Source organism: Hydra viridissima, unplaced genomic scaffold, assembly GCF_058129835.1.
Source record: "Hydra viridissima isolate aposymbiotic clone 2 unplaced genomic scaffold, HvirCarnegie_v1 scaffold_7, whole genome shotgun sequence".
In the NCBI taxonomy this organism is placed as follows: Eukaryota; Metazoa; Cnidaria; class Hydrozoa; order Anthoathecata; family Hydridae; genus Hydra; species Hydra viridissima.
In genome coordinates this window covers 8,221,046-8,241,937 of record NW_028324306.1, presented here as the reverse complement: position 1 = coordinate 8,241,937, position 20,892 = coordinate 8,221,046, and the positions used below count along the sequence as shown (strand labels likewise).

The 20,892-nt window shown below is 30.3% G+C and overlaps 2 protein-coding genes across 3 annotated transcripts in view; one reads left to right on the top strand and one right to left on the bottom strand.

Annotated features, from left to right (window-relative positions):
- The first annotated feature begins 618 nt into the window (after window positions 1–618).
- Window positions 619–6,825, top strand: LOC145184576 (DNA repair protein Ku70-like). Of its 2 annotated transcripts, XR_016454362.1 has the most exons (5): window positions 619–2,628; window positions 3,852–4,030; window positions 5,145–5,695; window positions 5,836–6,094; window positions 6,506–6,825. XR_016454362.1 is itself a non-coding variant. In XM_090093680.1 (4 exons), the coding sequence occupies exons 1-4, from the start codon at window positions 2,162–2,164 to the stop codon at window positions 6,749–6,751; spliced, it is 1,842 nt and encodes a 613-aa protein (XP_089949806.1). In that variant the 5' UTR covers window positions 619–2,161; the 3' UTR covers window positions 6,752–6,825. The 2 variants fall into 2 exon arrangements, 1 of the variants encoding a protein (XP_089949806.1); XM_090093680.1 differs by having other exon boundaries at window positions 5,145–6,094.
- Window positions 6,826–10,385: 3,560 nt separating this feature from the next.
- Window positions 10,386–20,892, bottom strand: part of LOC149885983 (serine/threonine-protein phosphatase 4 catalytic subunit) — a 28,671-nt gene continuing 18,164 nt past the window's right edge. Inside the window, exons 7-13 of the mRNA XM_090093028.1 lie at window positions 17,298–17,408; window positions 17,152–17,202; window positions 16,346–16,421; window positions 15,958–16,025; window positions 10,918–11,039; window positions 10,737–10,815; window positions 10,386–10,581 (exon numbers count right to left, since the gene is read on the bottom strand). Coding sequence (XP_089949154.1) covers window positions 10,531–10,581; window positions 10,737–10,815; window positions 10,918–11,039; window positions 15,958–16,025; window positions 16,346–16,421; window positions 17,152–17,202; window positions 17,298–17,408 — 558 coding nt within the window. The 3' untranslated portion in view covers window positions 10,386–10,530. The remainder of the gene's footprint in view (window positions 10,582–10,736; window positions 10,816–10,917; window positions 11,040–15,957; window positions 16,026–16,345; window positions 16,422–17,151; window positions 17,203–17,297; window positions 17,409–20,892) is intronic.

The following is a 20,892-nucleotide window of genomic DNA, read 5'->3' as shown; positions in this document are numbered from 1 at the left end:
GCCGATGTCGGGCCGACATCGATCCATACGGACAAAAACGACGGCGGTCCGATGTCGACAGCCGAGCTCGGCCCGACGTCGGCTTTAACACAGGGATATATATATATATATATATATATATATATATATATATATATATATATATATATATATATATATATATATATATATATATATATATGTTACATTATATCGAAACTCAAAAAATATCGTTATAAATTTTTTAACGATAGACTATGCGATATTTATCTCTAAAAGCGATAATGATATCATGCATATTAAAACCCAAACGATATTTTATCGGAATCATATCGAAACATAGCGGATCATACCAATTCATATCGAAACCCATTATCGTAAAAAATATCGGTTAGTTTCGATATTTCGATGAAATAGATGCTTAGTTCCAAGCACGGATAATTGATGACTTTAGTGACTTTAAACCCGCGAGAATCAAATTTAAAAATTCAGTTCTTTTGGTTTCTATTGCAAAGCTTTTAACTAAAGTATTTTTTTATTCACATTCAAATCTTAGATGTTGATTGAAATTTAACCAACAAAAACAAACTTCGGAAGTTTTTTATTTACATCGCGAAACCTTGACAAAAATTTGTCAGCGATTTGATGCCGCACCCTGTATACTACAGAGAGGGCTTACTACTAATGTTGGGTCCCTCATCAACAAGAACGATTTTTTTGCTTAAAGCTCATATCTACTATTCTCAATTCTTGAATCTAGCAATGAAGATATCAAGGACAGGAAGGATGGAGGATTGCTCAGAATGAAAGATGTCTAGGATTCAAAGTGTCGTATATTAAAAGCTCTGATCTAAAGACGTCATTTCCCTTTCTTTATGGTTTAACGCTTCAGCGAACCGTATTTATTAATTATGTTATTCCTTGCGTTTTTAACTTACTTTGTTGTCGTTATTGTAGTGACTTTATATATTCGATTAAAGCCTAATATTTAATATTGTATCTTGTTGCGGGCTCATAACACAAAGGATACATCAAAAACCTTTAAATGATAAATGTTAAGGCTGAAGGAAACATCAGATTTACCTCAGATTTTATCAGACGGTTCGACAATTAGGACAACCTGCAAGATGAGCTACAGGTTGTCAAGAAAAACAGATTTGAATTCAAGCATAATTTCAAGAAATCTCATTTTGTGTAACATTATGAGCAGTGTACTTTTTTTCTCTGATGTAAAAAATTATTTTATGTTATGTTTTATGATTTAAAAAATCATTTGCTGGGGGTAAACTCCTAGCATTAATTTTTTTCCCCAAATAGAGCAGCCTTTTTCACTCTTTGCAATCCTAAATAGGCAAATTTCATCAGAATGCTCACACAACCTTCACCTTTAAGGGTTTGGGAAATATCAAAATAGAAATACAATATAAAGAATCATTCTCTGAAGAGAAACTTGTTAAAATAGAGTTTGCACACCAAATGACAATATTTGAGGGCTAAAGATAATTTGGTTATTAAAAAAGCATTCATCGTGAAACAATCTATTCTTGAGTTTTCGTGGAAAGTAAAGCAAATGATATTTAATAGTTTTTATTCTAAAGTGTGAAACTAACAATTTCTTCTTAAGAAACTAGCAATTTGTTAATGCTTATTGATTTCCAATTATACAATTAATAAACTTTAGCAGCTATTATTTACATGTTCCCATCTTTTTTCTAGTGACAACTTTGCATTATAAAAATGCATCAAAATGACGGGTTAAAGGCATATGTGTGTGTGTGTGTGTGTGTGTGTGTTGGTTATTCTTACTTTTTAAATAAGATTGATATTGATTTAAGAAGTTACTTGTTTTGAAAAAGCTTTATTTAAACTTTTTAATATACTCTAGTTTGAAGCATTAAATTCTGAGGTATTGTGTCTACTGCTGGTATTTATACAATTCTGTTAACTTTATAAAATAAATTTTGTTAATTTATTTTGGTCATTATTTACAGTCCTGTAAAATGCAGTCTTTTAAAAAGTTCTGTAAAAGTTTACCAACAGGTATCAATCTTATAAAGATTGATATCTATTGCTATTTTTTTTTACATGTATGTTTATGTATATATTTAAAAAGTAAAATAATAAAGTTTGTGTTAAAGCTTTTTATTCAAAAAGTTTGTGATGGATTTGTAATTGATGCAGCATGCAGTTCTTAAAAGTGTATATTTATTTTATAGTCATGACATTTTGGGGAGACTCAGGAAGTTTTCTTGATGAAAGTTCTGATGAAGAGAATTCTGATAGTAATCCAATATCTTCAGTTGATTATGGAAGAGATTCATTAATATTTCTTATTGATGCCACTAAGTCAATGTTTGAAAATCCAATTGATGCAGTTACACCATTTCAAATATGCTTAAAGTGCTTTCATAATGTTCTTCTTAGCAAGATAATTAGTAGTGATAAAGATCTTATTGGTGTTATCTTTTTTGGTACTAACAAAAAAAAAAATGCAAGTGATTTTACCAGTGTCTATGAATTTCAAGAACTGGATATACCTGAAGCTAATTGCATACTAAAAGTTGAACAATTATTGACAGAAGAACCTATGAACAAATTTATTAAAGATTTAGGTCATTCAGATGCATATTCAATGTCAGATGTTTTATGGTATGTAATTCTATACTTCAAAACAGTCATACATAAAATGAATTTCATCATTAATTTAACATTATTATAATGTTTTTAAGGTACTGAATCTTAGGTATAAATAATGAACTAAAGATTTCAATAAAGCTGATGTATAGGATTGAGACTAGTTTTTTTTTTACAAAAATATTTAGTAAAGCTGAAAAACTTAGGAAAAAAAAAAATTAAAATATTGTAGAATAAAAATTCAGAAAAAAAATAAATACAACTTAAAATTATTTTACAAACATCTAATTAAATTTCTATGGTAAAAACTTTCTTTTGTGCACTTTTCTATGATTAGCATTTTCAATGCCTTTAATCGTTGAAAATTCTATTTCAGTTTCTTTATAAACTAATCAGATATCGATTTAAAAACTATGCCAATATAAACTTTGATTTTATTCATAGAAATTGCAAAATATTAATCTTGCAGCATGAGGATTTTATGAGCTCAATGAGCATTTTTATGAGCTCAATAAGCATTTTTATTTAAAAGCTCCAGGCATTTAGGGTTTTTGCCTAACAAGCTAAATTACAAACTTTCTTTTTCCTCTGGAGACCTGTAAGGCAAAAGCTTGAGTGTGCTAGTTTCCGAGAAAAATTTCTCTAAAAAAATTTAAAACTTTTTAGCTTATCCATTACATAAGATTATATAAAAATTGATTTTGTGATGTTCTTATTTTTTCAGTTTGAATCTTTTTTTTTCTTCCCAGTTTTGATAAACTTAACATCTTGTTTTTAAATTGAATATCTTAAATGTTTTTTTTTCTACTTAAAATTCTTTTGCGTTAAAAAAAGTTGAATGTACAGTATAGATTTAGTAAATATGAACAATATTTTAAAGTTGAATAAAAATCAGCAAAAACTAAATAAATTTAAAATTAGTTGCAATATAGCAAGCTCTATAGTTGGATTGAAATTTTGTAAAGTTAAGTCTATATGTTTATGTTAAATTATTGTAATAAAAATTTAGAAAATTTAATTCCTTAACACCGGTAGGAAAAGAATAATAAAATTGCGAAGTAATAAAGTAGATAAAGCTTTGAAACTTACAACAAATTAAAAAAAGTGACAGACAAAATGTAAAATATAAAAAGTTAATTAAACTTTTTAGCTTCTAGGATTTTAATGATAATGAAAAATTCATCAAAAGAGATTTTTTATTATAGTTATGTAATTGTTTTTTGAACTTATGAATTTAGGGCTTGCTCAAATATGTTTGCTAAAAGTTCATACAAATTGGGAAATAAACGCATTCTTTTATTTACAACTACTGATGATCCTCATTTTGCAGATTTGAATTTAAAAAACCAAGCCTTAAAAAAGGGGAGAGATCTTTTTGACCTTGGTATTGACTTGCAACTTATGCATTTAAGAAAAGGTATATCTTAAATAAATTTGAACTTATCTTACCAAAAATCTTTAAGTAGTTTTTAAAATTTTAAAAATTGCTTTTAGATTTTTGTTGACTAATTAGCTTGTACCTATCTAAAAAAAACTCAATTAGTTTAATTTATGCTTTTTATGTTTAGAAAAAATTTTTGATACAATTTTTAGATAATTTAAAGTTTTATTCTCCACTAGCCATAGGATACTTGATGTTTACGTACATGCGTCAAGTGTTAATGCCTGTACAACAAACATTACATGGCTTTGCCCGTCCAATTTTTAATTTGCCTATATATGTTTTTGATAGATTTTAAGTGCATTTTAATTATACTCCCATAAACCTGTTAAAAAAAGTTTAGATTTGAGGTTTAAGATTTAATAGAACCTCAGAGTGAACTTTTTCTATTTAATAAAGTCCCTCAGAAAGAACTTTGTAATCCCAAGGGGAGGTAGAACTTCTGTCTGAGACTCTTCTCTTCTCCTCCTATTACTCCTTGCAGCCAGAAACTCTCAATTTTTAATAAGATTATGAAGTTATCTGTTCAGAATTGAGAAATAGCCATAATGAGTATAAATTGAGGAATTTTCAGAGTTCAGCTCTAATTGAAGTTTTTTATTTATTTTTTGCTCATTCACCCACTGGCTAATTCTGATAAAACAATTGTATACTTGTATATATGTGTGTATAAAGGTATTTAATTTGAATAATAACTGAAATATCTTATCATTTTATATAGTATTTTAATGTGCATATATGGGTATCCTAAAGGTATTGGGTAAAAGTAACAGTCTTTTAAGGGTAGTTGCTTTTTTATACAAATAATACTTATATACTAAAATTGTACAGGCATATACAAGTACTTGTATAAACTATGTTAGTTTTTTGAGCATTTAACAGGCAATATTGCCTGTACTTTCCCATTTATCGAACCTGTACACCTTGAGTATCCTGTGACTACTCTCCACCATACACCTATATCTTTTTTAAAAAACATTGTTACAATACTATTGTAAATTTTATAAAATTTTGTATTTCCAAGGTAAATTTTTTTATTTTGCAATAAGTCCAACTTTTAATAAATTGCATTTACAAATATTTTTTTTAGAAAATCATCATTTTGATGTAGAAAAGTTTTATAAAGACCTCATGAATACTGAAGATTACAGTACTTTATCTGATCCATCTGAAAAGTTTGAGGAACTTCTTACTCGTGTTAGAGTGAAAGAGCATCATAAGCGTGCAATAACTCGACTGCCATTTATGTTAACTGATGATATAAAATTTGGTATTTCATTGTACACTTTAAATAGAGCGATCACAAAAGGAAGCAACTTAAAAGTTGATAGGCGGACAAATGAAGAAGTTCAGTGTGTGACAAAATATGTTTGTCATGATACAGGTCAAGAATTGTTACCTACTGATATTAAGTACTACCAAACTTTTGGAGGGGCAAAAATTATTTTTGAAAAAGAAGAAGTAGATAAGATGAAAGCTTTTTTTGAGCCTGGTTTTCATTTAATAGGTTTTAAAGATGTTCACCTTTTGAAAGATTTTTATCATATTAAGCCATCAAACTTTATTTACCCAGATGAAAGTAGTTATTTGGGAAGTTCAAACATCTTCGGGGTACTTCTCAAGAGATGTTTATTAAAAAAGGTAACACCAATATGTATCCTAGTTTCTAGTGCTTCTGCATGGCCACGCTTTGTTGTTCTGATACCTCAGGCTGAAGTTTTGGATAAAAATCGGATACAATTAAAATCACCTGGTTTTCATGTAGTATATTTACCTTTTAGTGATGATATAAGAAAGCTAAAACTAGAAAATGGACCTAGATCCAGTGATGAGCAAGTTGATAAAGCGAAAAAGTTGATTGAAAAGTTGAGAATTGATTATTCAGTAGGCATGTATGAAAATCCATCGATTCAAAAGTTTTACAGGTGCTTAGAGGCATTTGCTTTAGATCGAGAAGAGGTTGATGATTTTAACGACTGCACTTTGCCAAACAAGGTTTATATTGAGAAAAATGCTTCAAAAGAGATAAAAGAGTTTAAGGTGATTAAAAAATATTTATTTTACTGAAATTGTTTTAAGCAAATTGTAAAGTTAAAGTTAATTTAATACTAGTTCATTTAAATTTTTATTTTTAAAGTTTAAAAAATTTTAAATTTTCTCTTTTTGATTATTTTGATGATCATTTTATTATGATCTCCTAAAGTTATTAAAGCAAAAGAGTGTCTATTACAGTATTCTATTTACCAACAATTTTTTTTTTTGAATTATCAATAAGCAACTGCTATTTCATGATAAAATAAAAATTACAACGAATTTTGATAAATTTATTTTACAATAGTTTATTTGAAATTTGTCTGTGTGTAAGAGAAAAGTTTAAGAATCTTTTGTTATAAATTTTTGGATTTTATACAGAGTTTGTTTAATCTTAATCATAAAGATTTTTTACTTCAGGAACTCGTTTTCCCAGAAGATTATAACACCAAAAAAAGAGGCAATGCTTCAAAATCTGAGTCAGTTTCGAAAAAAGCGAAGTATGATGCAATTGAAGTTAATTTTGAAGAAGTTGCTCGTAAAGGAAACTTAAGTAAATTGACTGTTTCTGACATGAAGACATTTTGTCAAAAAAATAAAATAAGAAGTTCCTCTCAAAAGAAAGCTGATTTGATTAATGTTATTAAGTCATTTTATAACTTGTAACTTGTTGTAATTCCGTATTTATAAATATATTCATGGTTTATTCACCAAATATAATATATATATTAGGGTGATGACTTTTTGATTTTTTTTCTTAAACATTACTTCCTGTAGCACGAATGAATGAACTTGTGCCTATTAATGACTAAAATGACGTTTATTCCATTAAAATATTGAAAAAGGTCACGCACAAACCACTTTGAACTGTTATTTCTATAGGCATTTTAGCTTTTTATGTAATTGTATTATACAGTATATACAATTAGCATAAAATGCTAAAATGCCTACATAAATAACAGTTGTTATAATAGCTTTATATATATATATATATATATATATATATATATATATATATATATATATATATATATATATATATATATATATATATATACTGTATATAACATAAGTCTTGAAACCGACTTGTGCAATAATTTATGTAGAAGAGAAATGTGTAGAATTTTCAATGAGCAAAAGGAAGCATAACCCAACAGGTATTGCAAGACGTCTTGTTACATGCTCAAAGCTGTCGTCCCACGGAGCAGCAGTGGTGTGCCGCCAGCTTTCTGGTGAGTGCATTGAAATCCCAACCCCATGTTAATCAGCAATCAACAAGGCTATCTACATGAGAGCTGCTCAGGTGAAGAAATTCTTGGTGAGCACGCTTTATCTGGAGAAGTGGAGCATACACTTTGACGGCAAACACATTGAGGGCTTTGAATATCAGGTCGTGGTCCTCAAGAATGAATCTAAAGAAATTAAGTTGACTGCACTAAAATTGAAAGATGGGAAAGCTCAAACAATCGCAGAAGGACTCCTGGATGTGTTAGAGGAGTTCAATCAGTGGGGATCAGTTGTGATGATTGTTGCCTACACAACAAACGTGAATACCGGCAAGAAGACAGGCGTTGTTGTTCGGCTGCAGCAAATGTTCGAAGAGAAAGGTCACCCCAAACCCAAGTTCATCAGTTGCCAGCACCATGTGCTAAACCGCGTTCTTCGCGTTGTCATGGACGATGAGCTCCATGGGTCGACTAAATCACCAAATATCGAGTATTTCTTTGTGCAGGATTTGATGAGCAATTACAATAAATTGAAAGCAGCCTTCAGCAACGGTAAAACTGAGATTAAGGAAACAGGCGGCTGGAGAGATGTCATGAAGTTTCTCTACCACCTCACTCGTGTCTTCCGTCACTTAACTGAGAGGAATGAGATCTCCTTCGTGAATTTCAAACAGATCCCAAACATCAGCAATGCACGCTGGAGCTCTCGTGCCATTTTAGCCCTTCTTGCGTTTATTCTGATGCCAGAAACCTGGATCAGGTTGCGTAAAATCTGTTCATTTATTTCTTACTCATGGGCTGAGCATTGGTTCAGCAGTCAATTGTTCCGCGTTGAAGACTAACTGAAGCTCTGAGTGACTACCCAAAGGCTCTCAATTGCTTGAAAACCCACTGGAAAACAGATGATTCTCCAATCAACATTGCCCGAAGCAACCAGTGCTACGAGCGTGCCATCAAAGTTATGCAAGAATTGCACGACTTCTGCCTCAACAAGGACAACCTCCCACTGAGATTGATCCTCTCTAATGACATTATCGTGAATATTTGATTTCCTTGTGCGTTTGATGATCCTATATAATTTGGTAACGCATGTGACTACAGCTTGTGTTCAATTTTGTATCTGCTTACAGTGACTTCAAAAATTTGCCCAAAAAGCTAATAAATAAAATTCTTAAAATCATTATGTGCGTGAGGCTTTTTTTATCAAATCGCCTTGAATGTAATATTTTATTTAATCTTAAATGAAAGCTCATCAAATTATGATACAGGGAAACGAGGTTGTATAAAAGTCATCACCCTAATATATATATATATATATATATATATATATATATATATATATATATATATATATATATATATATAGATTGAGGAGTAACTAGGAGGGGGAAGGAGTCATTAAGTGCGAATAACTCCCCAACATCACTTTGTCTTCAAGTGTACTTTTATTGTCTAATATTTTTTACTAAAAAAACCTTTCGCTGCAATAAATGTTGTTGATCTAATGTTTTAGTATATTTGACTTCCGAAAGGAGCTTTTCTGGCGTGTGTGAAGAATAGTAAAAAACCAGGCACCCTAAACTATCTTCGATACATCATCAGTATTATCATTTACATTAATTGCATTAAAGGAATAAGTCAACTATTTTGACTGATAGCAATATCACTAGAAAATCTAAGCGCTTTGAGTGGTGGGAATTAAGAATTGGCGTTAACGCAGTACCGTAAAAGTGCGCAAAAATGCGTAAATCTAGAATCCTCCACGCCTATTTGCGCAATTTCACCTTTATTTCTAAATAAATTTAAACTTCATTACGCTTTCTGCTGTAAAAAAGCAAAAATAAAAATTCTTCTCTACTTCAACTTTGCGTGATTTGGCGTAAAAATGCGATAAAAATGCGTTGTACGCATTTTTATGGCATTTTACAACAATTTTTTTACTGTTGGTGCTTGGCTTTGAAATGAGAGTTCTAATGCAGAAGACATTTTTTTACCGCTGACATCGAGCGGACAGAAAAATATAAGTTTTATATGGAAATATAAGTTTTATTTTAAAAATTGCTAATAACTAACTTTAGATCTGTTATAATTTACTTCAGCCGATACTGCTGACTAACCATTAAACAAAGTTAATTTTTTTCAAAAAACGCAAAAAGTATGGTTTTGCCTTAATATACACTATATAGGTTATAAATATTGTATTTTTATAAGAGGAGATGGAGAAGAGAAAAAAAGCACAGAATATGTTAAAACTAGCTGTCATTTAAGTAGGTATCTGTGATGCACTTTAAAAGCTTATCACACTGATCTAGAACTTGAAATACCTTTATAAACATTTAAATTAAATCATAATTGTTTATATTCAACCAAAATTTTGTCTTTGTGATGATACTATCATCAATTTTTTATTTTTAGGGCATAACTAACGAAATCGTTGTATAGCAAAAATGCTGGTGAACCATTCTTTAAAAAAACTGTATTGAAAATTAAATATAAAAAAAAAAAAAAAAAAATTGCTTTTACTATTTGATAACCCGTATTGAACATATTTAGACCATTAGTCAGAATTTTTAAATTTTTTTAACGAACTGAATTCGCTGATTTGGCTTCGGCTAACCACTGTGCGGTAAGGGATGAGATCGAGCTGGCATTGGGAGCATAGTAGTACTGATATCAAGCGAGCTAAGGAAAGCAAATATCTTTAGCTTAGCAGTGCTTATGAGCGTGTGAGTGACACTGATGCAGCAAACACTGTGGTTGAGGTATTTATGCAGCGAGCGTTGAAATTATACGTTTTTTGCTCCTAGCTGATTTAAAAAAAACCTGCCGTATTTTTTTAAGTGAGACTTTATTTGAGAAACATTCATTTAACATAAGCTTAATTATTTTCATAAGTGTTGTTTTCTTGTGTAACAAACAGAGTTTTAAGGGGTTGCTAACTCTCTAATGACTCAGTTTGTAGTATCATAACCACTCTAAATACTCTGATCCACTTAACAAGATTCTATTAAATTAGCAGTTAGTTAATTAGCATCGCAGTTAGTTAGCAGTAATGTAGCAGAAAGAACTACTAATCTTTTAATTGTACTTTTAACAAACAACATTTACAAAAGCATCGATTCGTATTTTAAAACTACATTGCCCTTTAACCTTCTGAAAAAACTGTTTAATAGAAACTTGAATGGGTGAGTTTTTCAGTAATATTTTACAATATATTATTCATAGAAAATAGTCAGCCTGCGGTCTTTTTGCTGGCATCTCGCGTGATTCCTAATTAAACAATATAATTTGAACATTTAAGTGACTTTCTTCTATTTTTGATTAAAAAAAAATCAATTTTAAAATAAGTTTCAGAATCAATCGATTATTTACTTTGTGCTTATCACATGGCTTTGAATCAAATTAAGTAAAATAAGTCGACGAACCTGAGGGGCGGCCTCAAATATTGTAAAATCTTTTTTTAAATGCTCATCAAGTTCAAGTATTGCAGCCACATTACCACATCTAGAAATTAGTAAAAACAGTTACAGCAATTTATATTAAAAAAATATTTCATTCAAAAATTAACAAAATATAAAATGATAATTTAAGCCATTTAAAAACTACCTGTAACAATAGTTTGGGGCAGACCATACAGTGAGCACTGTTTCATTAAAATGCCACTTAAAGCCTTCCATTACCAACTGATGGGCTCGACATATAAGTTCTATATTGTTTTTAACATTGAACTAGAAAATAACAAATTCCCAATTAACATGTATGTATGTATGTATGTATGTATGTATGTATGTATGTATGTATGTATGTATGTATGTATGTATGTATGTATGTATGTATGTATGTATGTATGTATGTGTATGTATATGTATATGTATATATATATCTATATATATGTATATATTTGTATATAAATGTATATTTATGTGTATAAAATAATAAAACCGCTAGAAAATTACAAAACTACTGTGACGTGTGCTCTGACGTCAAAAGAAAAAGTCTAGGCCTAGTCACCAGTGTCAAGTTGTGAAAGAAGAAATTTGTTTTTGTGTCTGCATTTGGAAACCATTCGTTTTTTTATTCAATAAGTTTCCTTATTGATACGTTATCATGTAATTTTACAGCAGGCATAAGCATGCAACTTTTTGTGATTGGGTTGTACAATTTGAAATACTTTGTAATTCTCCATTTAACAACAGGTGGAAAGTTTTCTTTTACTTTCCATACATATTTAGATATTAAGTATCGTTTTTATGCTTTTCAATATTAAAAGATTTTAAGTGATTGGCGTATCTTAATTTGAAGGTAATAGGTTTTTTCTTTTGTTTCTGGGTTGTTGGAGCTTGGCATACAATTTTCTTGTAAAACATTACTGATGTAAAGGACACTTTGTTTTAATTTATACAGTTATAAGTTTTTTCTCTGATATTGGGTTTGTTTTTTTTTGCAAAATATGGTGGTTGTATGAATTTATGATATCTTTCATACTTGGCATGCAACTGTAGCTCATTTTAATGGAACTTCTATTAAATATTTTGCGGAGGTTGTGGTTTAACAGAAAGTGTTGGTCGAACAGGTTTAAAAAACCGTATTCCTATATTGGTGCTAACATTTTTGCTAAAAGAAGGATTAAATATATTTAAGATCTTGGTTATAAACAGATTTTCTAAAGCTTCCTTATACATATGGGTAGAATTGATAAAAATGCATTCGCTAGATAGAGTGGCCGACAAAAGTAGCTCAATGGAGTGAGAAATTTGCTTTAAAATGTTTGATGGATTGTTGCATTCAGCGTGAATATAGTTTAGGACATTCTCCAGTTTTCTGTAAGGAGTGAGTTGTCATCGAGGTTTAAAGTAACATCAAGATAGTTGACACTTTTCATATTGCATTCGATGGAAATAAGCAGGCCGTGGTCTTTGAAGATTTAGACGAAGTGCTTTTTGATTATTTCCGATTTGAGGACCACTAGTGTCTTTAAATACAGATAGACCTTCGTGTCGATACAATCGAAAATCAACCTTGTTATGTTGCGCTGTCGAAAGCAATCATGATAACATTAAACAAATCGCTTTTTATTTTTCATTTAGCTTTGTCTGGAAAGTGCTTCCCTTTTTTCGGAACTAGACATTCTTAACTAGATCCAATTAGGCATTTTCAAAAGTCATCATTTCTTTAACTTGGTGCCGGCATTAATGTGTGTTAATTGTTGGTGTTAATTCCGATCTTTGTTGTTATACAAAATTGTTTTTCATCTCACTCTTTTTATCAGCAATTTTAATTTCTTTAGTAATTGTATTCTGTAGTTTTTTTCAGATAGTATTGAAATATTTTTGATTGAGTATTTAAGTTACATTTTCTTCTTTTTTTTTTGATGACTTGAATAGAGTGCTCAACTGTTGGAGCGAGTATATTGTTATTTCAAGCGATATTATTTTTAAGTACAAAATCTCATGCTCGTATAGGAGTACTCAATATTATGTATAAATAGAGCAATATGTATATATTGCTATATGTAGCAATATATAGATCTATTTTTCCAGTGACATTTTGTAGTCTAATCTATTTATAAAAAGCACCCCTCTCCATCATAAACATTTGGGATGAAGTCATGTCCGAAAGAAAACCTTTTGAGGCATGAAAGTACATACCTTGGGCATTACAAAAATGAAATCTAGTTATTGCGTCCACAGAAGAAAAATGCATTTAAAAATTATTGTCTAAAGGAAAACTATGCAGTGTTAAATTTATCACATGCTAGGATATTCAAATAAAAAATAATGTGAATTTTCTATCTTTATAGCATTATTTAAGTATAAATACAAATTTGAGTATGAAACTATTTTTATACCCTTTTTAATAAAATGTGCACAACCTCCCACTCTTTTTCAGGTGAGTTGTGTGAGTGACATTTTTTTACGCAAGATGTAATGCAAGGGGGCAGAGAAGGGGAAAGAACTGAAGGGATATTTTAAAAAATAATTCAATGGAATCAGAAAACTAAGTCATATAAGAGTTTTTTAATTACAGGGTTTTTGGGATTGGAAGTGCATAAAATATTTATTTTACGATAGCCCACCTCAGAATTCTGTCTCAAGTGCACTATTGATTTTTTTGGTAGTTTGGGCGTAAAAGCCGTAATTTAAAATTCTTTTGACCAGTTTTTTCAAATGCCTAACCATGCAAAGTCACATGAGGACAGCAGGAAAAGTGTTTGTTTTCTTGTGCATAAAGAGGACCACACGCCAGTTGACTGATTTTCGAAAAGAAAGAGCAAAGGAAATCTTACGAATCAACTTAAACTTAGATGACTCTAGAGTCTCTATAGGATTCTGTGATGCATGCAGGAAGTCAATAGAGAGGTGTGCCAATGGCGAAAAACAAATCTTCCACAAGGCATCTACCATTTGTGAGTGTCTGATTTGCAAGATTGCCAGAATCAAAGGAAATCAGGCTCACCCACTTTTTCAAAACTCAACTGGGATAACTTCTCCACCAAAGCCAAACTCAGAATAAAGATTCTCTTCTTGTTTTTCTTTGCTACAAAAAGGCTTCCCACATCTTAGTGCACCGGTTACATTTCGAAAAACATTGCAGAAGTTGCTAAAAAAGACAAAATTGCCTCAGAAAGGATTGCATCTACAGTGATTTCTTCATCATTATCTCCAGGGGAGACTTCAGCAAGCTCATGGCAGAAAGCTACCAATTTTGCCTGGTATTAACTTTTATATTCTAAAAATTTTGAAACACTTTGTAATAAATAAGAAAGCAATGCCAATTGCAAGTTTTAATTTAAAGCGTACAATATGCAATTATTAAATCCAAAATGTTAATGAAATTTTGATTATTTAAACAATGAAAACAGATTTTGACAAATATAATTGATGATGAGTAATTTATCATAGATTCTCTTTTTTCAAATACTGGAGTGAAAAAACTAGCAAGCACCATGAACAAAGTCTCACCTCACAGAATTGTCGAAGAGAACTTTAAAACCAAATTTAACATTCTTGGCCAGCAACTATCTGAAGACTTTTCTATTAGTAAAAATGGACTTTCCAGTTGTCCTGACTCATTCAGTAAAATTGTGGTTCACTGCAACAGCATGAAAGATTTGGTTTCAAAATTAATGCAAAGCAGGAGGATAACTGAAGACTTCTTTGTGAAAGTTGGAATCGATGGAGGTGGAGGCTATCATTGACATTCAATCAGGCAGTATTGAGACTGTCCAACCATCGAAAAGGCTTCTGACTTGCAAAAGCTCTAAAGACACAGGAGTCAAAGAACAGCTTATCATTGCTGTCTGTGAAGATCTTTCAGAAACATATGAAAATATCAAACTTATTCTAGATTTGATCAAAGCAACCACTGTTGAGTTTGTTTTATCATGTGATTTTAAGCTTGCTAACATCATATGTGGCACTTGGTGCAATTGGGACTCAAAACACCTCCACTTCTGTGGTTCACCTAAAACCTTTGGATCATTACAAACAACCTGAGGCATTTGTAAATACTGGAGTAGATAAAAAACAAGCCAAACACTTTGATAATGTAGTCAATGAGCCGCTCATTAAGTTACCAGATGATTGTCTAGTTTTGGATTTAATTCCACCTATGGAGCTTGATCTTCTGGTTGGAGTTGTGAATCACATTGTAAAACATCTTTAAATTTGCTGGCCTGCAGTTACTCAGTGTTTTTCAAACTTGCACATTCACATGCAGCCATACCATGGTGGGGACTTTGCTGGAAAATAATACCGAAATATTTTGAAAAACTCAGACTTCACACTTCAACAAGCAGAGAAATCTGCAGCTGTCAGTGCCATTGGATTGATTGATTTGTTGAAAAAGTACCCAATAATAGTGGTAGCTTGAGCCATGCCAGTTAACTTACTATTCAATTTTACTGTTAAAAGTCAGAAACATTGAACTCAGATTTTCATTGACATGCTATATGCGCCATGGCCAGCCCTAAAGTAATGAGTGATGCTCTAACTGATATTCAAATCAGTAACAGCATGGCAAAGACTAAACGCAACTTCATTTAAAGTAGCATCTACTCTTACCATTAGCTCATTGGATACTTTCTCCATCTTCACTAGGTTAAGAAAAAGAGCTTTACAGATACCAGTCAACAATCTGTTCAGACATGGCAACAAAATGGAATAAGGCCAGAAGTCCGTTTTGTGCTAAACAACATTCTAAGTTGGAGAAGTTCTTCATTAACTAGAAGGCTCTGTAGAAATATAAAACTCAACAGACTCACTGTTGATTAGAATTGACTACAGCCTTTTTAGCTGTTCCCGAAGAAATGCTTTGCGCAGGGTGTTTGTACATTTTCACAGGATCATACTAACATTGAAATGAAAGTATTTTGTCCAAGAAAATAAATTGCATTTGGAAACTCTTAGTTTTATAATTCACAAAAAGAGCCAAACGATAGATTTTACAAAGCTTTATAGCTCCACAGTATTAAAAATGATCTAGATGATGAAATTTTGCCATTTTAATTCACTACAAACAATATATATAAATCACTAGAAATACAATAATCAAAACCATTTATGATAACATCGTACTTCCTAACTTAAAATTTTACAACTTAAATCTGGCCAATTTTTTTTTTTTTTTTTTCAACTTAATATCTACCTGCTGCACAACATCACTTCCAAACAAAAAACCAGCACCACGTGGACTTACACCCCAACCTTGTTTGTCTGAAACAAAATAATTTTGATGAAACATTAGTTATAACTGATAATAAATTTTGAGTATCAGAATTAAGTTATGTGCCAAAAATATTTAATAAATAAGACAATTAATAATACTGAGCAATTGTTATAAACTATAACTAGTTATCACTTTATATCTCTCTTTAGAAATATTATAATTATTGGGGTATTAACTACCATTTCATTTTCTGTTGTATTAATCTGCGTTATATGATAGATAAAACCATTGGAGATAAGAGGTGTTCTTAATTCAGCAATAAATAAGAATATGATTAAAAAAAAAACTATTTAAAAAAAAATCTCACCTTCTGGGTCAGACCAAAGAAGGTCACACATTGGTCCATCATGAGGGACTTCTTGCTTTCTATCTAAAGTACGAATCTAAAACAAAATTGCAAATACAAAAATAGCTAATGATATAAATATAAAAGCATTAAAATCTTGCTCAAAATCTAGGGAGAGTAAGAGTGAGAAACTAGTTTATGGATTGAAGATAAGCACTGCTTATTTTAAGCATCATTCATGCTTTTCAGTAACTAAGCATTTATTTATGCCATTTTTACCTTCATGTTCTGTAGAGAAGATGTAACAAGACTACAAATTGATTTTAGCTAATCACAATGAAAAAGTGTCAAGTAATACTTGAATAAATCATTGATAAAATGTACACATACATTTGATCTTTTTTGTTTGTTTTTCAATAAGGTAGACTCTTAAAAAGCAACAATAAGGAAGTAAGGGGATTTTGGGTAGGTTATTATTGTTTTCTAGATAGTAATATTTTGCATGATATGTGTATAAATGTTAAAAAAAGTTTTAGTTTGAAAATAATACATTTAAACTAAATCAAACAATAAATTACAAAAAACTTTTAAAATTATTCAATGAAAAATTTTCCCAAGACTGCCCGAGCTATTAAACTAACCTCATTCCCTTAAAACAAATTAAAAAATGTTAAATACAAATGCTATTTACTTTTTACCATTGAATAACAAAACATTTGGATTAACATCAGATGACTAGGAAATTTAATAAATATTGCATAAAACTAATATTAAATGAGGAAAAACAACAACAACATCTTTACAGATACTATAAGTTTTTAAGATACCTGTTCTAGTGTATTAATTGAAGGTGAAAGGCCACCATGAACACAAAATATCTAAAAAAATTGAATTTTTAAATTAAAATACACATAAATTTAATTTGGTTTACTTTTATTGTAAAAAACATAAAAAGAAACTAAGCTCAACCTACTTTGTCATCAATAATAGCAGATAAACTCAAGTAATCAAAAACTTCAGTACAATATCTCCAAACAGTGACCGAACCATACTTGCGAACACATTCATCATAAAATCCATAAACCTAATAATCAATAACCGAATCCCACATACACATACACACACACGCAAATTAAAAAATTGTTGCTTAGGAATGGTTTCAATTATTTCAGGCTGTTTACATTTAACAATGTAAGCAGCCTGAAATATTGTTAATATTTTTTACAAAGGTAAAAAACGCATATAGCAAGGGAAAAAAAAAAAAGTTTTATAAACAGCAGTAAATTAAATATTTTCTTTAGAAGACAAGTCAGGAGATAGAGGAGACCAGGTATTAATCCATTTCTTGTTTCTAGAGGATTATTTCTTGCTGGCATGTATAGCTAGGATCATCATACTCCTGAAAAACCATGTTTTTATCAACAGTTCTTAACCCAGATGATACAGCACATTTTGAAGAGCTTTCAAATATTCTTCTTTCCAATTATTCCATCTATTTACTTAGTCATCAACTGTTCTTCACTTCTTAGTTCTACAGATAGCAACTGGATCACTGTTGACCCAGCTATTGTCTTAAACTAGTTTAAACTAACTTTCTAGCCTCTTTCATTTACTTGGCAATAATTTCTTGTGCTGGCTGTAATAGTTAAGCAATTTTCAGTGCTTGTTGCTAATTTTGGTTAATGTTAGAGCAAAAAAACTTTTGTATATATACTTTTAGAAACTTAAACCAACTTCAGACGCCTTGAAACTAGAACAATTAAACTTTATGAACGCAATTGATTTAAAACTAGCACATATTTTGCTTGGTGTAGATCCAATTCAATTTTCCCCTATAATTGGTGTGTATAATTGGTAAGCAAAAATAAAGTTACTGATCCTGAATGGCTTTCTAAGATGGAGAGTAAAGCTTTCTGTTACTGCTTTCTTCAACTGCCAATATGGATCTATCAAAAACTTGAATGATGTAACCTTGATTGTTAACAATTATGCATCATTAGTAATACATAGGAACCTGCAAATCACAATTTTTTCTTCAAATTGAATTCCCAAAAAAATTTCAGAACCAAATTGAATCTCAGATCATGTGACTTTTTGGTCTTTGAAGCAAATTTTGTTTAAAAACAACTGTAGCAAACAAAAAAAACATAATTTTAAATTTTTATTCAACACAAAACTATATCCTGAATGCAACAATTACAATACTATTACCTAGCAGCTTCAAAAAGCAGTACTTTGTTGATTATTGCCCATATTAATGTCAGCATTATAGTTTGAGAGATTGTGACAACTGCCAGTAAGAATATATCAACCAACTGAACTAACTCTTTCTGATTAACAATCTTTTGCTTTAATTGCGAGCAAGGTTAAAATTGCTTCGACCAGAAGTGGAAAAGCACTTAAGTTCTGTTTCCAAATTTTTGCTTTAATTGCGAGCAAGGTTAAAATTGCTTCGACCAGAAGTGGAAAAGCACTTAAGTTCTGTTTCCAAAATTGAAGAGGATCACTGCTTTGATCCTGAACTGCTTCAATCCAAAACAGAGTGCTTTAAATATAAGCAAATTTCTTCTTTAACTTGTTTAGAAATATCTGGAAGTTTGTTGAGTTTAGAATCCCCTTGTGCATCACATACTTTCTTGAACATTGAATCTAAAAGACTGTCCCTGTTATCATTCTTATATTGAATTTTGCATAGGGACTCTACAGTATGCTTGTTGTTTTTGGTAATTAATCAGCATTGATTTCACTTATAACAAAGTTTTTTTTTGTTTCTGCATCAAATGATAAATGGTGTTTATATCATGGATCAACAAAAGTAGCTCCTAACAGATGCTCCATGGTCAAATCTTATCTGAAGTTCCTTCAAAAGTTCATCATGAAAATGTTGAAGGCATAGAGAAAATTTGGACTTCAGTTCCTCCTTCTATATAAAAAGGCAAGGAAAAATTAAGCATAGGCTGACATGAGCAACACATTCTTGCCAACTAATACCAAGCTGTCTAGCTGTGCAAGGCATTGTATTTGTTGTATCTGTAGTTGCAAAAAACAAAAAGCTCAAGTAAATGCCAAATCTTTCCAATTCTTCTTAAATAATCTGTTCTAGACAGATATAAAAAAAGACATGACAATGTCTTTTTATATATCTTTTATATATCTTTTATATATCTTTTTATATATCTTTTATATATCAGCTGTATCATACCTCATTTTTGTAGATGCATCCAGTGTTTAAACAAAGAAACTTGATATTGGCTCTGATGCAGATGCTTCCAATTACGTTTTGTGAGATTTCACTTTGGCATCTTTTTTTGCAATGAATACTAGAGTATTTTCTCTGCAAACGAGCCCAAAGGTGAGAAGTGATGGCAGTTTTCTTCACACAAAATTGTTTTGAGTAAGCTTTACAGATGAAAGCATCATTTAGCACATCAAACTGTTTTTATATTGTTAACATTATTCAAATGCTGAAAAAGGGCAAAAAACTACTTAATTTCAGTAACTAATCATAATTTCCCTTTTTGAAAAGTTCCATTTAAATTTTTGAGCAATTTTGTTCTACTTATTTAAAACTAAATTTGTAAGCAAAACCCTTAATTCCTTTTCTTACCTTTTTAATGATTGCCTTGATCTAAATCGAATTTCCAGGTTTTATTTCCTCCTTTATTATTTGAAATAAGAAAAAAGCCTTTATTTCCTTATGAAAATTTTTTTTCATCAATATAGTAATTATTGTTACTGTTCACTTGCAAAACACTTAATGATTATTTTATTCAAAAAGTACATCATATTCAATCTAACAAAAAATACAGGAAATTAAAAAAAAAAATCAAAAAAAGTAAGCATTCAACAATTAAAAAAAGAAAACATTTCAAATCAAATTGAATAATTTTGATTTGACTTCAAATCGAATCTTAAATATTTGCAGGTTCCTAGCAATACAAATAAGGCTTGGTATGTTCAATACTATAATACACATAAGGCTTGGTATGTTCAATAATCAACAGATTAATAGACAGTACTAAAGCACAGGAACAAAAACTACAAATTGATTGCAGGCTTGTGACTTAGTCAGACAGAAACATTATGGAAGTTAGTTCAATAGCAACATTTGTAAAGTGTTCTTTAATCATGTGGAAACTAGAAAATATTCTTTAAGATGACACTGAAGTTTTTGAAAATTATTGATTGTTTCAAGGTATTAAAAGTAAAAAAAACAAATACTATGGCCATGATCTTGAACCTGATTACAAGGAATACTTGGTTAAAGTTTACACTTTTATAATGATCTTGGAATTAGTGTAACCCCTAAATATCATGAAATTACTGATCGCTTGCATTATTGAGTACAAATGGTATTTACATGGTTTAAGAAATCAAAACAAGCATCTGAGACTATCCACAAGAATTTTAATCTATAGGAGTAATATGGCTACAAAATACAGATACTTCCTAATAACAATTTGAAATCTTTACTAAAATGTGTTTCTAAACACAATTCAAGAAATTTTAAGTAAAAACACATATTCAATGTAATTGACTGTGCAGCATTATTTCTGTAATAATATTCA

Bases quoted from the DNA above. Each gene is read 5' to 3' on its own strand.
- LOC145184576 (XM_090093680.1), top strand. From the start codon at position 2,162: ATGCAGTTCTTAAAAGTGTATATTTATTTTATAGTCATGACATTTTGG. The intron at 4,031-5,144 runs GTATATCTTAAA...TATTTTTTTTAG, and splicing joins ACTTATGCATTTAAGAAAAG to AAAATCATCATTTTGATGTA. The intron at 6,095-6,505 runs GTGATTAAAAAA...TTTTTACTTCAG, and splicing joins AAGAGATAAAAGAGTTTAAG to GAACTCGTTTTCCCAGAAGA.